This window comes from Cryptococcus neoformans, chromosome 2 (assembly GCF_000149385.1).
Source record: "Cryptococcus neoformans var. neoformans B-3501A chromosome 2, whole genome shotgun sequence".
NCBI lineage: Eukaryota > Fungi > Basidiomycota > Tremellomycetes > Tremellales > Cryptococcaceae > Cryptococcus > Cryptococcus deneoformans.
In genome coordinates this window covers 1,196,061-1,212,497 of record NC_009178.1, presented here as the reverse complement: position 1 = coordinate 1,212,497, position 16,437 = coordinate 1,196,061, and the positions used below count along the sequence as shown (strand labels likewise).

The 16,437-nt window shown below is 47.6% G+C and overlaps 4 protein-coding genes across 5 annotated transcripts; 3 read left to right on the top strand and 1 right to left on the bottom strand.

Annotated features, from left to right (window-relative positions):
* Window positions 1–544: 544 nt before the first annotated feature.
* Window positions 545–2,134, top strand: CNBB4300 (hypothetical protein; the record flags this gene model as incomplete). Its single annotated transcript, XM_772107.1, has 9 exons — window positions 545–551; window positions 608–634; window positions 706–809; window positions 866–963; window positions 1,011–1,035; window positions 1,092–1,210; window positions 1,274–1,373; window positions 1,424–2,031; window positions 2,083–2,134. 9 exons carry the CDS (start codon window positions 545–547, stop codon window positions 2,132–2,134), a joined length of 1,140 nt encoding a protein of 379 aa, XP_777200.1.
* Window positions 2,135–3,305: 1,171 nt separating this feature from the next.
* CNBB4290 (hypothetical protein) lies at window positions 3,306–5,157 on the bottom strand (the record flags this gene model as incomplete). The annotated part of the gene is made up of 5 exons (XM_772106.1): window positions 3,306–3,389; window positions 3,451–4,305; window positions 4,358–4,490; window positions 4,541–5,023; window positions 5,069–5,157. 5 exons carry the CDS (start codon window positions 5,155–5,157, stop codon window positions 3,306–3,308), a joined length of 1,644 nt encoding a protein of 547 aa, XP_777199.1.
* Window positions 5,158–9,874: 4,717 nt separating this feature from the next.
* On the top strand, window positions 9,875–12,003 carry CNBB4280 (hypothetical protein; the record flags this gene model as incomplete). 2 transcript variants are annotated; one of them, XM_772104.1, is made up of 13 exons in its annotated part: window positions 9,875–9,911; window positions 9,993–10,137; window positions 10,183–10,298; window positions 10,348–10,533; window positions 10,588–10,675; window positions 10,725–10,808; window positions 10,859–10,904; window positions 10,958–11,095; window positions 11,150–11,299; window positions 11,358–11,470; window positions 11,524–11,739; window positions 11,795–11,911; window positions 11,997–12,003. In XM_772104.1, 13 exons carry the CDS (start codon window positions 9,875–9,877, stop codon window positions 12,001–12,003), a joined length of 1,443 nt encoding a protein of 480 aa, XP_777197.1. The 2 variants fall into 2 exon arrangements, with proteins under 2 accessions (XP_777197.1, XP_777198.1); XM_772105.1 differs by having other exon boundaries at window positions 9,875–10,137.
* Window positions 12,004–12,598: 595 nt separating this feature from the next.
* Window positions 12,599–16,432, top strand: CNBB4270 (hypothetical protein; the record flags this gene model as incomplete). The annotated part of the gene is made up of 7 exons (XM_772103.1): window positions 12,599–12,948; window positions 13,003–13,328; window positions 13,384–14,455; window positions 14,505–14,698; window positions 14,898–14,933; window positions 15,132–16,115; window positions 16,167–16,432. 7 exons carry the CDS (start codon window positions 12,599–12,601, stop codon window positions 16,430–16,432), a joined length of 3,228 nt encoding a protein of 1,075 aa, XP_777196.1.
* Window positions 16,433–16,437: the final 5 nt, after the last annotated feature.

The window sequence follows — 16,437 nt, the reverse complement described above, 5'->3', positions numbered from 1 at the left end:
GGCAACAGCAGGAGGTGCCGGTTAAGTTGCGTGATTGAAGGAACAGCTGAATAGCCGAACCAAGTTCAGCAGCAAGTCTTAGGATCCGTCAGGCCGACGAGCTGCGCTAGCTGTTAGATGTCATCCATAATGTGGATTGCGAGCAGCAAATTTGGTGGTCTGAAGACAGTGTCTAAATAGATGCCGAACAAAAAGCGAAAATGTACGTAGTCTGTACAATACGTACAGCTGAGTGTGCACTGATGCAGAGGAAATGAGTTCTCACTAACATTACGTAAAATACTCACTGATAGCATCGGCATCTTGCGCAAACCGGATCCTCGCTGGTCCGTCCGTCATGCGTTCAATTCGGTAAAGAGGGAAACCAATATCATTCAATCAGTTATAGCCCGTATGATTATACATATCTGCTCACTGTCTACCTCAAGTCGGTATCTCATCAGAAATTCATATCAGCAGTTCGGTAAATACAGCGTACGTTCAAGTGTTCCACCCCAAAACTTCATTTAGGAGGTCTACCTATATCGGTACCGAGGAGAACAACATGGCGGGTAAGATTGATAGACTTGGACTTTCGAACTTCCTGAGAGCTGACAATCTCGTCTAGGATTACACCATGCCAATGTAACAAAGGGTACGCAAGTTCAATACCATATAGCCACAGTGGCGTTTGGAAGCTGACCAACTACGTGTTCGCGATTTTAGGGATGATGATGCTCTTAGGGGTATCGACCCTTGCCGCATCACTGCTAGATATAAAACCATACTTGCATCTACAGTTTGTACCGCATATGACAAAGTATCACCAGGTGAGTGTCACCATGCTAGGGTTATTCTTTCATGGACAGACTGACACTGCTCAAAGTACTGGCGGATTTTAACACATCCATTTGCGTTTGCCAATTCTGCCGAGCTGCTAATGGGCGAGGTGTTGCTATACGGCGCTGGCGTTCATACCGAAAGGCGAGCACTTTTTGCATTTCTCTGATAGCAACACTAACCCTGGGCAGGGCTTTCGGCTCGAGAAAATATGCGGTAAGCCCTGCTTTCGAAGTCTGAATCTCATGAGCTCCTCTAACGTTATCGATCAGTCATTCATTCTCATTTCTTCTGTCGTTTCAACGATAATGGCATGTGCGGTTATTGTCCTATTGCATCCGTTTGGTATTAGATCGATCCCAGGAGGACCTTATGGGATCATATTCAGCATGTAAGTTTGACATTCTATTCAGCATATGTCGTGAGGCACAATCTCAATTTTGGTGGACGAAAGTCTATGGCAGCGCTATCGCATGGTACCCCCGTTATATCAGTTCAATTTGTTTGGTATTCACATATCGCAAAAATGCTTCCAATGGATTTTTGCCCTACAGGTACGCACTGCCCTACCTTTCGTGAGCATCAAGTTTTAATCCCCTTTTAGCTTATGCTATCCGTACCTCCTTCCTCAATTCTCATCTCTCTATGTGGTCTTTTATCAGGCTACATTTATCGCACGGACGTCATGTTCCCTATTCCCTCATTCTCACCGCGTAGCCGCCGATTCTTCGTCCGCCAGCCTCTTAAAACATATCGCATCCCGTTATCCATCTACAATCTCTTTGGTCGCTTGTTTAGCCCATTTATGGGTGTTTCAACAGCACCTAGGGGGTCAGATAGGGTGCTTCCTGGTCAAATAAACGAGCGACGGGGACTTCTGGCTGGATTACCAACGGGAACGGCTGCAGTTGGAGGCGCAGGTGGCGGAGCAGGAGGGACACCAAGGCCCAGTTTACGCAGCTTGCTCGCCGGCCGCATCGCCGCCGAGTCTCGTATCCAGACTCCCCGTCCCAATGCTGCGAATGGAAGAGAAGAAGAGGATGGTGAAGGAGAAGGAGAACCAGGGAGCACGAGAGCTGCTATGGGGGAATGGGTCAGTGGAATGACAGGAAGATCGGGTGCCAGAGCACCGACAGAAGACGAGATTGGGACCCTGAGCGCCATGTTCCCCAATCTGGGTAGGGAGACGATAGTAAGAGCCTTACAGAGAAAGTGAGCTGCTGGTGCCATTTTAACGTTTTTTAGGCGCTAACGAAGACCCAGTGATTATAATACTGCACAAGCTGTAGAAGCTTTGTTGCAGCAAAGTGAATGATTGTATTCAATAAAACGTATATAAGCATGGATGTCGTCTTTGAACATATACGGGATGTGTGCATACTATGCACTAGACACAGATGTATTTGGTCATCATTATTATACTCGTCGTGATGATCGTGAAACAATGTTGTTAAATGTGACTAATAGCGTCAGCCACTAGTACAATTTGAGCATCGTAAATACTCACGACAGATGGCATGATAGTTTACAAGGCTGCGAAGTATGACTTTGAGCAGTTTGCTACCAATAGTAGTTGGTATCAATCCTCGTCACCGACGCTGGCATCTTTTCTCCCTTCTTCGACTAATCCGTCCTGCAGCTCGTTCCTTTTCCCCTCAATCATATCCCCTTGCTCCTGCTCCTGCACCATCTCTTCTTCTACACAGCCCAAGGTTTCCAACAAGCGATCAAGCTTTGCTTCAAGATCATCCGCCACTCCGTCCGCTGCTTCCATCTGTGCTAATATTTCTCCCATCTGGGATTCATCCAGTCCTTCCAGCTCTTCAGGTGACAAGGAGAGAGAAGATAATAGAGGGTGAAGAGAGGCAAGATCGTCTGCTGTCAAAGTGGATGCGTCTACCCCCTCTGGCAAGTTGGCGAGTCTGAGCGGTTCGTTGGAATTGTTTGCTACTTTGGGCGATGTACGATCGGGATTTGAGATAGGTTCGGAGGGTTTGTCGGAGGGGTCCATGGCCTGAGCGACGAGTTCAAGATCTGATAGTTGGCTCATAATGGGGATGTTTTCCTCAGAGTATAGGAGATGGATAATAATATATAAATATGGAAGACTTGTACGATCCGCTTTTTTGGCCCGATGGGCTTGATGCAAGTGCGAGCTACAAGATAACAGGTCCAAAATCACTTGATTAGGCAAAGTAACAGTGTCATTAGTAAATCGCTTCCCGGGGATTACAACTCGCTTCTTGTAAACTCCTTGCGTGCCAACATGCCAAATACTCGGCCACCCACAATACTACGCCTTTTTTACCTCCTGTTTATACGATTTACTCTTGCTCGTATATATCCCTTAATGCATCTAACCCTTCAATCACCAACAACGAGAACATAAAAAATTTCCCCAATCATCCCGAATAGCCTTCGAATTTTATCAGCAGCTGAGGCCTCAAACTAATGCATTACTCCATATCTACAACCAAGGTAAATATCTACTCCTCGTCCTGTTCTTCTTCCTCCTCCTCCGCACCAGCTTCGAAAGTGTCGTCAGGAACCTTGTACAACCTCACCAAGGGCTGTTCAACCATCCAGTCAGCTCCTGGTATCATACAACGAGGAAATCAAAAGAAAACTTACGTTATTGGGATCCTTGACAAGGACAAACTTGCCTTCAGGCTGCTTGAGCACAAGGTCAGCAATAGTTCGCACGATACCCCAACCGTTGGCAAGGGAGACGTTCATCTGTCTAGCAAAGTCAAGAGGCTTAAATGATTGCACGCCGACGATGGTATGTCTTTGGGCATCTCTGGGGTTGGCTCGAGAAATGTAACCCATCTTCATCTGCTCAACACCGGCCAAGATAGACTGGATAGCCCATCGAGCAAACTTGGCGCTGTTGTTCTTCATCTCGCTAGCAAGGATAGCACCCTTCTGAGTGTCGAGATTCTTCCTCCAGTCAAGGGGCTTGCCAGAACCACCCTGGACACGAGGGTCATACTCATTGAGGGCCTTGACAGTGACGAGGACTTCCTTCTTGCCAAGATAGGCGTCAGCCTCGGTTCGGAGAATGACACTAAACTGCTCTTCTTCATCGATGGAAAGGTCGAACTTCCTGTACTTGTACAGAGTGGACGCAGGAGGTTCAGACTCGACTTCGGGCGAGTAGAAAGGGTTGGGGTTGGGGGTATACGCCTTAGATTTGGAGTTGGCAGAGACTTGAGAAGAGAAGTTGTGAGAGATGTAGGTGGCCTCGAGAGAGAGGGAACCGGCAGAATTAATGTTGCTAACGTCATCAGAGTCAACAGGGGGGTCGGCGGCGTTCTCGTTGACGGTGATGTAGTCGAGAGGCCCAGACTCTCGCTTGTCGAAAAAGACTTGACCGTTTCGGTGTTCGATGATGATATCCCAAGAGTTTACGGATCGACCCGCACACATGAGGACAGCAAGGATAGAGTCAGTTGCAAAAATTTGAGCCTCTTTCTTTTCGGCGTACTAGATACAACTTTATCAGATTGGATATTCGGAGAGTGATGCAAAGACCAACCTGAGAGATGATGGGATCATCGCTGGTAGAGGGGTTGTACCTGACACGATTGACAATCTCGAGGGGCTTCTCATTCCTGGTGTTGATTCGATCAAAGGTCTTGTCGTAAGCTTGCACGGTACCGTATGAAGCACTATCCAGACATCAGCCCCGAACGAACAATCTCAACACTGATTTACGTACAGATCCTCAGGGTCCTCGACAGAAAGGCTCAATTTAGACAGACGGTTAAAGTCGATCTCCTCAAGAACCTCCCATTCAGGACCGATAGTGACAGAAGAGTCCCTAGTTCGCTGAGGCTTGTTCCAGTCACCATATCCACCTCGGGCACCACCCCTGCCACCCCTTGTGCTGAATCCACCTCGTTGACCACCTCGTCCTCTGGCACCCCTGGCTGAAGCAACACCCCTAACACTCCTTCCCCTGATAGGGGCCTTGCCTCTAGCACCAACCCTAACACCGCTGTCAACGAGCGAGAAACTCTTCTCGTCCTCATCGTGAACAAAGCCGAAAACGGTTCCTTCAGCAGCGCCATAAGCAGTTCGTCGGCCACCGGATTGAACGGTACGGGCAGTACGGGTTCCAGCGGCGGCTTCGGCTTGAGGATCGTGCCAGTCGGCGATTCGAGTGATTTTGTCAGACTTGGAGAAGGGAGCGTAAGGAATGCTACGACGGGGTTAGTCTCGTTTTCGCGCGCTAGGTGGTACGCACTCCTTGAACTGTGCAGGAAGGGTACTAGTGCTGGGACCCCATGAGCCGTCAGAGTTATCGTGGATGGGAGGGAGAACGAAGTTGGCCATTTTGTGTGGGTACAGATGTTTTTGTGGATCGATAGAGCCTCGTAAAAACAGACAAAAGAGAAACTGGAAATGCATATGCGAGCGGAAGCAAAAGATGCATGAGGTGGAATTAGAATTATAGCATGTTCTTATTTAAGAAGAAGATAAACCTCCTCTTTCTTAATAAGCTTCTTATCTTCCCCTTCATAATTAAATATATTTTGAAAATTCACTTAAATTAATATCCAAAAGTATTATTACGAGCAGAGGATGAGACACGACGAGGCAGAAACTGCAGTGCTGCGGTAGGCTGCGAGGATTGCTCTTCAAATGAACAACTCCTTGCAAGAAGCAATTTCTGGGTTTCGCGGAACTCAAGAAGGCAGTCAGCGAAGATAGTTGATATCCTGTATCTTTCTGTATGCATGTCTCATCTTTGGCAGTTCACGTTCAGATTCAGTGACATCAAAAGCGGGATCATCGTTACAAACTTCCTCCTTGATCATTTCCGCAACGACTTCATCCTCCTGTTATTTGCTAATTCCCCACCAGTTCCCTTGACTCTTCCACGAATACTCTTCACTTCCTCCACTTCAGTCACAATCAACGAGTCCTTCCAAATCTAAACCAGAAGGTTATGGAGAACTAAGCAGGCTTGAGTGACCAGGTAAAGAAGGCGAGGCCCATCCGTTTATTGTCCGGCAGTTAAGACGAGAGTCTTGTAGAATTTGCCAACGGCGGTTTTTGAGGATACCAATTGCCTGTTTAACTATCACCCGAGCTTTGGCACACTTGTGCTTGAAAGAGGCCTGGCATAAGATGAGTCATTAGGAACTGTTGGTGGGAAAAGACTCATCTATCTTGGGTCCGACTGGGACAACATGCCTTCTTCCCTCTCGCTTGAATAGCGGTAGAACTGTGTTTGACGATTTCATATTAGCGTCGCCCAGCACATATTACGTTGAGGAGAAGAACAGTTCGGTGTTCCTGTGCAGATCTGAGAGATCTTGGGTCATCTGATCACTGGCAGCCGCAGAGAAGCCGAACAAAACATATCTAAATCTTTTCAGATGATCGACCGCAGCGATCATTTTATAACCATATCTCTCTTTGTAACTGTGCATGTGCATCGTGTGCGCCTTCCCCCCCAATTGACGGTGCTTGTTGCAGTACAATCTCAGTTCCATCGATGACGCCGATACATGACGGTATTCCATCATATTGCACGTACGATTCTTGGGCAGGCAAGGACAGCGCGTTCTGCCCCAGAGGGCCAAGAAACGTGCGTATTGCCTAAAAGAGGATACGATCACCTATTAGTGATCTGTCAGTTGAGATACACTTCCATCTATCATCCGAACAAGAATATTATCCAAGCAAGAGTGTCAGTCCTGTACGTGAAACTTCAAAAATAACGATTGATGAAGGCTATCTTCTACTTAGACTTCTTGCTATTTTTCAGCGATTTGGGCCATCGCTGTTGAAGTCTGGGTCGGACAAAAGGACGGTACCATGCTCCCTCCTCTTCTGCGGAAAGCCGGTCATTGATATCATGTACTGTCAGGCGCATTCACAAACTGCGTGCACGTCGGCAAGTTCAATGACAGAGTTCATCGACCTTCCTTAAATCTGGGCCGTACAATTCAACGCATTGGCCGTCTTGAAAGGAAAAAGACATGTACTTGTTCACCCGGTCAACGACGCGGTGTATTGAAATGTTCATGACCATGTCACGGATCCTATGGTTTGTGTAAGCGTGGGATGCGCATAAATTGTCGTCCCAGACACTGTAAAAAAGTATTTTCGCCCGCATTGGAATGGGCGACAAAACCTAGCACTCAAAGGGGTATGAGGTTACATCTAGTTCTTGTTTACTTTATTAGGTCGGGTGGTTTGTTGGACAGTACATGTGATTTATATGTAGGCGGTATGACGAACAACGGGTCAGAATGCCGCTTTGTTTAGTTCGAAGGAGTGCGCAATTTATGAGAGGGAGTTTTCGGTAATTTACCTGTTGAGATAGGTGGCGTAGATGGATAAATGTGTTGTGACTCGGGCCCCTTGTGACATATGCTGCCGGTGAAGTCAAGGCATTTGCCAACGACAACGCTCTTATCACCCAAAAACGCGGTAGGTCTGATTGGCTAGAGAGGGGACGTATCTTCGGAATTAGCGGTCAAAAGCTCGTAGAATTCAGGTTTAGGATTTGTAGGTAGAGGTAGTTAGTTGTACGGCTTCATTGGCGCAGCATTTATTGTGGGGTGGGCGGCTGAAGAGCGTTCGTCACCTCAAGCCTTGTCATGTCTATCCAAAACCTAGCATGTTATTTTAGGCATAACACATCGCAGGCAGCCAATTTATGACGATTGCCATTGTTGTTTGGTTCGAGGGGCCGTAAAGCTCGGGGAACGTCATCGCGAGGGAGGGGACCACTGGAGGAAGCTGGCGGTTGATTGAGTGTGACTGAGGATGGACAGTTGGCGAAGGCGGGTCTCCAGGCGTGGCGGGCGGCCACGGGGACGTTTTTAGGGATAGGGGAAGGATGGCAAGAGGTGTCGTCGGGATAGGTGCGTTTTAGAGGAATAAAGGCAGTTAAAGCAATTTATAGTGCAGTAGAAGGTCCAGGAACGTGGCATGAGAAAATACGTATAACAGAAGAAGAAACATAAGAAAGTTGAAGTTCTGGAAACTGGAGGTTATTTTTTCACGAACGACGACGAATGAAACGACGGCGATATCCGTCGTGCATATGGCGGCAACGAACAAAAAATCCGTCTCATCAGGCACGACTTCAGGCACAACCCCGATTTTTTTGGGGACGTTTTTCACGTCCATGCATTGGTTCAATGCATGCACTTCTGAAAAGGGTATAGGCATGTAGAGCCGATTTTTGTCTACGTAACGGTGGTGGTTGAATTGGGGTTGTGGGGGTGATGGATGGGAACGAAGGCGAAAAGTGAGGAAAATTTGAAGGTGAGGCGGGGAATATTAATATATAGAGAATAAGATTTACACTACTGGGGTGGCTGACACTTCATTCCGTCCCACCTGCGGACTTCCATTTTCTGCAATCCTCTGTATCTCCGAAGCATCAAGGACACCCTTGCAATTAATTGCCCTCCCGCCAACCTTCCAATCTCCTTATTAAGCCATGTGTTGCGAACAAGCTGAGATCGGGCCAACGGGACGCCCGGAATCAGTACGCCCCTTTTTCAAACATGTCCCTTCAGATCAGTAACAGGATCAAATATTTTCTACAGAGGTTTTCCAAATCGGGGAAGAATTCGTGCGGACAATCTGGCCACCGACTCGCCATTATGTCGACGACTTCGAAAATGCATTTTATTTTGTTGCTATTTGTCAACTCCAACTGTCCTTTGAGCTGATCGGATCAGTTTCATTGAAAAGATCCATCGTGCTATCAATCAAGCCAATGAAAACAATCTGCAGTGCCATGGCATATCACTCCATTAGCATCACCATCAGAAGCTCGTCTCATCCACATTAATTGATCTTTTCAGATCACAGACTTTGAGTTGCCTTGTTTTCGGGTCATCTTTTCTGTACCATCCTTCTCTAACGCTGACATGGGAATAGACTGATACCTGGGCGCAAAACAGAGCGTATTAACTTCCAGACAGGATTGCAGGTTGCACATGTATGATAGGAGGTAAATAAGACGGGGGTGTAACAGGATGACGAAAAATCTAACCGGGAGACAAAAAGGTGTCTGAAGCGTTGGACGTTTCTATACTGATAACCAACTGATGATGAGTGATGGTGCGTGGGTTGGATTCATTTGGTTCTTGACCCAAGCCTTTCGACGGACATCGACGGGTCTCCGAAGAGGCACCAAGTTCGCGGGGCAGATTGATTGATAGGCTTCATGTGGCGGACGCTAATAAGGGTGCGTTCGGCAGCGTTGGAATAAAAATGAACGTCGCCGTACCTGGGCCTTCTGACCGTGCCTAGGAGTTCGGACCCTTCCCACTTCACAAAAGTGCATTTTGCATCTGATCTGCGCCAACATTTCACCATTTTCAAAATCGCATATCTCATTTCTTTTATAGGAATTGGGAGGAGAGCAGTTACTGGCAAGGAAGTTCCTCATGCTGAAAAGGTATACGGGATTGAAGAAAATGGAGGTTTGCCGGTGAGAATGACAGGGGAGGCGTGTCCCAAAAGAAATGGGGGTGGAGACCTAAATAAATCCGGCCGACCAAGCCCTGAAAAGGGCATCGTTTATTCAGGGTTGGCGTCCTCGGAAGACGCGCTTTGAATGGTGCCTATGGTGCCTGTTGGATATCGCTTCATAAATCTTTCAATTTTAGTGTCCGTTTCCAGCTCTCATCAAATTTCACCCATAAAAGCACTACTTACACAAGTGAACCGGCTCCCCTGTGGGGACCTTTCGGATAATTACTCGGCAGCTCAAGAAGTCGAGAACTCAAAGATCTCCACACCAGGTCCCGCCATCCGGCCCACGTCGACTGAAGCCTTCTGGGAGAATAGTGCCCATTGTGATGAATTCCGATCTCCATTGTTCCAGCATACTGTACCACCAACCAACACCATCACCATTACGACTCCAATGGCCGCTGTTTGCCGGCTTTTGTTTGTTGTAGCAAAAGTCGCGTCGAACAAAAATCATTACTTCTATCCACATCCCTATCACAACTGCCTCTAAATAAAATTGTCATTTTCCCTGCCGTTTACTCCGCAGCATCCCACCTCCCACATGCTCGTGAACAGTTCCAGCATGCTCGTAACCAGGAGTAAGGTGAGGATATACCTCGGCATTTCCGTCATGCTCAATATCATCGTCCTCATAACTCTCTTCCTGCCAACCGATAAAGCTCATGGACTCATGGGGGATGAGGCTTGGAAGGAACTCGCCAAGTATGGGCTGACCAGGTGGTCGGATGATGGGGCCTTCTTGACTGTGCCTGCCAGAGGTTGCAGCATGTGCGAAGTGGACCCGGTCCTTTGTGAAGAGATTGGGTAAGTGCCGGGGGTCTTCAAGAGGAAGTAACCAACGTGTAATAGGGAGGACAATCTCAAGCGATCACTGGCATTTTCGGGCACCAACCGCCGACTCAAACGAGTATTAGCCAAACTCAGACGAGGCGAGACCATTAATGTCGGTGCCATCGGTGGCTCTGGTGAGCGTGCTTTTCATCTGTACAAATCAATGGCTGAACACTCGAGTAGTCACAAAAGGCTACGGATTAAATCGTTATAATGAACCATACTATCCTGACACACCTACTAACCTCCATCGTATCATATTCGACCACCTCGTTAGTCTTTATCCTGCACCTAACGGAGTCAAGACAGATGATAGCGGAAGGAAAGAGGGAAAGCATGGGTACATCAATGGCGGGCAAGGAGCGACCGGTAAGATTCAATGATTATCAAGTAGCACTCGTTACTGACCATTGAACCACACAGGTACTGGTTACTTTTCTTATTGCTGGGAGGAGCATGTACCTGCAGACCTTGATCTTATCTTTCTTGAACAAGCCATTAACGACGAGCTGTGAGTGTAGAATACATTGGTGGGCTGAGTCATAACTGAAATGGGACAGGCTTCTACGGAATATTGATTCTTATGAGCTTTTAGTGAGGAGTCTATTAGATTTGCCCACGTCGCCAGCGATTGTGAATCTGCAGTACGTCTCAGAATAATGGCCGAAGAGGTATCTGTCTCACTCGTTATCAGCGTTTTCGCCCTCATGTTCAACTCGATAACACTGGGAGGTGATTTGGTATGTGTCATCACTAGATTCACGCTTCCTGAAACTAATGCCTAGGTGCTCAGCATCAAAGCATTGCCCAATTTTACGATCTCCCTGTACTCTCTCTCCGCAATGCCCTTTTGAACGACATGCTCAAAAATGAATCTCTCATCTCCGAGTATTTCTTCGTCCATCCCGAAGGCGACATTGACCTGCGCCATGTAAGTTTAGACGCTGAGCGAATCAAAATTGACAGTTACTGACGTACGCAATAGATTTCGAGGAAAGGACATAATGTCATGGGTAGAATAGGAGCGGCCTACATGGATTCTCAAATATGTGAAATGGACAAGTACGAGCAAGGTATCCCTGGAGCGGATTCAATGTCGATCGATCAGCTTTATCCGGTTGAGCCTATCCCAAGGGTGAGCTTGTCCTGATTTTATACCGGCAATCTTGTTAAAACTCATTGATTCTGTGCAGATGCAAATAAATATGAAGTACGACAAAGATCTTGTCCTCCCGACTATCAAACCCCAATGTTTCTCAGCAAATAGTGAGAAGCATCCGCTCGTACCTGTTGAGAACAATGGTTGGTAAGTATGCGTTATTTGAGCTTTTTGGGGCCTCACTAATAAGTTACCGTAAGGCGTAAATGGAACTGGAAAGAGAAACATTACCTTGTGGCCGATGTCCCCGGCTCCCGAGTATCTTTCAAACTTAAAACAAATATGGGTAAAATAGAGGTACAGTACTTGCGTTCATATCAGTATCATCAAGGGAGTGCGAAGTGTTGGGTAGATGAAGAGGTTGAGAAGGCCATAAAGTTGGATGGGTATTGGAAAGAGCCCTACAATATTGGACGGTGAGCTTCGTTCTGGACATTGTAGAACTGGAGGGCTTACGAGAATCATGTCCAGAGCCGTAACAATTAGAGAAGGCCTCGAACCTGGAGAGCATACCCTGACCTGCGAATTATTGAAACAGACTGCCGACCCAGAAGGTGGTTTGGAGTTTAGGTTGATATCCATCATGAGGTATGTTACCTTCCGCAGTACAAGTACTTGTACAGTCCGACCTTTTTATAATGCGCGTAGTGTGGCTGACTTTAATATCTGTTAGCATATAATACTGTGTTACATCATGGCGTTGGAGTTTCTTCGCATTATTGTACGTAGCGGCATTTGCATAGCCGATAAAGAGGGTGACAGATGCAGCGATATCATAGAGGGGCACTGCAGGTTGTCGTCGCATGTCTATTAGTGATGAATGGCAGTCTTGGCACATCCTATCAGAATCATCTGACCAAAACCATTCTTTTATCAACATTCTCCCTCGCTTCTTTGCCTCCCACGTAGTGCATAATGAGTTCCACCAGGCGATCTTGTTACCTGTTGAAGCCCCGAAGTTGATTGAAGAGGACAGCTGTTCGTGAAAGTCGCCAGAATTCAGCCTGAGCCGTGGCCCAGCCCCATTAGAATAAAATTGGGTCTAATTTCTTACTTTTCAACCTAACTAAGACCAGCCGTTATAAAACCGAACTACTTTTTGTCATTTTACAAACCTGAAACTAAATATTTCATGCTCGAAATTCCTCATTGTTCCCAGAATCTTCTCGCGTCTCACACATTTCTATACTTCCCCCCACTTAGTTAACTTTTTTGCTGGTCGTTGCTGGTGGATAAAAAATTTCCCCTTTGCATTTCTTCTTTCAATTTGCCATAATGGCTGAAAATTCGCAAATAAAGCCTCGTCCGGTAAGACATAGGCATAGGAACAGAATAGCCACCGAGGGCGATGTCTCTTCCTCCCGTTCAAAAGGCAAAGAGCGTGCCGTTGACGTTAACGGGGACGTAACCCTTGTTGACGGAGCAAAGGCTGGTAAGAAGAGGAGAAAAAGGCAGGCACCCAATGGATTGCCATCTTTGCCTACAGATGACTCAGTGGGGGGACAGGGTGAGTCATCGACTTGCCGAGCGCCTCGGCGAAGAGATGATAGTGAGCACTGGGACCATATACCGGTCGCCCAAAATGAGTTCACTCGTGTCCCACCAGTCTGGTCCAAAGACGGCAGGTGAGTTGCCTCATCGTTACTCTGTGAGGAACTTCAGTCTGATGGTTGAGTAAGGTTTTATTTTTCTGTGGTTCACACCTCTATCCACATCCACTCTTCCACCTCACCAAGTTTTCCCCGTCTCTCCACTCTCTCTTCAACCCACCCCAGGGGTCACTCTAAACCCATAACCTCCCTTCAGTTGTCCCCCATAAATCCCTTTCAGATTGTAAGCTCTTCGTTGGATGGTACTATCAAGATCTGGGATTGGGTGGCTGGCAGGTTAATCAGAACTATTGATTTTCATGAACCTCAATCCAAAGTGGACCATGTGGCCTTTGGTCAGGTTGTTGGGAAATGGTGGCTTTTTGCTGCTGTAACCCATGCCAAGCAATCAAATTGTGAGTAAAAGTCAAGGCCCGACGATTTTTGGTACCTTCTGACACAGAAAAACAGCAGGGCAAAAGTTGGCTTATAGACTGTTGAGGACTCCTCTCGGCGGTAACTCCAATCCTATACTTCTTGGGAAGTTGTCCAACCGTCCTGTATCTCTCATTATGTCTCCTCGATCCACCTATCTCGTTGCTCTTGCTGCGAACAAGGCCTATACCTATCGTATGCCGACTCCCCCTTTCAAATCCTCTGATCCATGGGAGGATCGACCGACTTGTGTCAAGTTTGTGTCTGACCAGCCTTTCACTTGCGGTGCGTTTTGTCCAGAGAAAACTCTTGCGACTGCTACGGAAGAAGATTGGTTCGCCACCGGTGATCAAAAGGGTGTCATCAGGCTCTGGCACGGTCTGACTCAGGCTTTCCGACAAGTCGACGCTGCTGCTTCATTGGCTTTGGGCGGTGTTGTTGGCTCTAATCAAGGCCCTGAAACCGAAAAGCGATTGCCTACCACGTCGCTCCACTGGCACGCTCACGCTGTGTCCGCCATCGCGTTTACACCTTCTGGATCACAACTTCTTTCCGTTGGCGAAGAATCCGTGCTCGTTCAATGGCATCTTGCCTCGGGCAGAAGGGAGTATATCCCTCGACTCGGTGGACGTCCGATTGTCAGCCTTGCTGTCAGAAAGGCTACCGCCGCTGGAGAAGAAGAGTGGTGGATGGCGCTCGCCGACGGTTCTGTTGTGCGAGTAGGAGCTTCTTCCAACCGAGTCGCCAGTGTCGGTCAGGGTATTCGCCTAGACCCTTTGCGCCCGTCTTCTTCTGATACTCCCTATCCTCTCTCCGTTCACCCTTCCACTGGCTCACTAGTTGTCCCTTCCTCTCACCCTTCTACCATTCAGTTCATTGACCCTATCGCGTCTACTGTGCTTTTCGACCTCGAGGTTGTACCCTCTAATAGGGTAAGCAGAAGAGAGGAAAAAGAGCATGAGCCTGTCAAGGTGGAGAAAGTTGCCTTTTCAGATGAACAAGACGGCAAGTCGATATGGATGGCTACGATGGAAGGTCGAGAAGGTGATGAAGGTGAAGGTGGTGGGAGAGTTAAGAATTTGAAGATGTGGAAGTGGATGGATGATAGGTTAGTGTATAATTGTATTGGACTGCGCATGTTGCTTACATTTCACCAGATACCTTGTAAACACTCAGTTCCCTCGTCCTCACGGTACATCGGATATCAGCTCTGTCACTTTTTCGCCTACGCCTTCTGCCCCCGGTACCTCCTCGAACCCCGTTTCCACCCCTGATCCGTATCTCCTGACTACTTCAACCGATGGTGTTGCCAAGATCTGGCATGTCCGACAGTCGGGAAAGAGTGAGCAAGGTAAGCAGTCGTTCACGTTTCTAACTCATGTCTCTTTCTTCTCGGATGAGAACTTCTTATACATTACTGTCATCCTTATTCGTACTCCTTTTTCATCGGAGGAATGTGGCGACTTCATTCTGCAATCCTGATCCTTTTCCATTCCCGCTCAATCCATTACTGTTTGCGTGATGAGATTCAAGCTGACAATTGTCCACAGGCAAAGTTTCCGCCAAGAAGCCTATAATCGTAGAACGTGAGTATTTTACCTTCTGTCTCTCTTTTGGATTCCGGCCGTGCGATTCCTATGATGAGCAACTTTTTTCAAGCTCAACAGTCCTACTATTACTGAGGATACCCCTCTTCTTCTTTATCTCTGAGGATGTTTGCACGGCCTCTTTCATGTCAACTTTCATGTTATCATATCACCGACAGTAGCTGACAGAGATAAAAGTTTACTGGTCATGTCGCTCGACCTTCAATTACCGCAACCTTCCTATCCGAGCATCTGCCTTCTCACCTGATGTTTCCATTCTTGCTCTCTCTCACGGCTCTGTCGTCACTCTTTGGGATGTTAGCAGCAACATTTTGCTTAAGGTGCTTGACAATGGACTTATCTCGGATATAATGACCATCGGGTTCATTGGCAAGGAAGGCAGGTGGTTGGTTGGAACTGGAAAAGGGAGAGGGGTGGCAGTGTGGGATCTTCTCTCTTGTGAAGTTGCTTGGTCATCGCCTAGCCTTGCCGCCGATAACCTCATTACTTCTTCTACTGCCTCATATTTTATCTCTGCCTCCAACGCACCATCAAGCACAACACTTCGAGTGTTTGCCCCCGATTCTCCTGCTCCCCTCCGAACTATCTCTATCGATACCAAAGTCACTCAGATTGTCTCCTTGTCCCAGTCGTCTGCGTCGGAGTCATCTTCGTCTCTACATTTCATCGGTATTGCACCCTCGGGTGAGATCTATCGCTTTGGTGATATCGCGGCTGCTCTTGTGCCAGAGTCGGCCAACAGTGTCCGCCAAGCACAAGCCAAGGAGGGTCTTTCCATTTGGCAGGAGATGTTCGGCAAAGGTGCTTTCCTCGAAGAGCCCGAAACTGAGGAGCCCATTACCGCCACCGCTTCTGCTCTACAGCAACGTGTATCTGACAAGTCAGGTCGACCTGCCGACATCTTTGAAGGTCCTAGTCATACCATGCCCCCTACTGGCTTGTTGTTTGACGCGTTCATGGATGAATTATTGCACGGTAACACAGCTGCGAAAGATGAAAGAAAGGTGAAGGAAGTCACTAGGGATGAGGCTGTAGTGTATGAAATGGAGGTTGACGACTCTGGTGCTGAGGAGACCAGTGCCGGCGAAATCAAGGGCAGGGCTGTTGAAGATGGAGAGATCAGGGAACTCGAAGCTTTCTTCAAGGACTTGTTATCGTCTAGTATGTCTGATTGCTTCTTTGTTCCATTTCATTCGCTGATATCTTGTTCAGTTCCCCGAGCGCCCCTTACACCTGCTAGTAGAAAGCCTGACACACTTCGCAATCGTTTGCCTTCTCACCTCACGAACCATACTCCTGCTCGGTCCGTGGCGACTCCACTCCAAAGCCGAAAGGCGAACGGTGACGCATCTCGTGGTCGAGCGTCTCTGTTAGCTGGTGGTAATCATGTAGACGAGTCGGACATTGGTACTCCAGGAAGTGTCACCGCATCAGGAAACAAGAAGGGTAAAAAAAGAAAGGCGCCGAGAGAAGAGTAGATTAT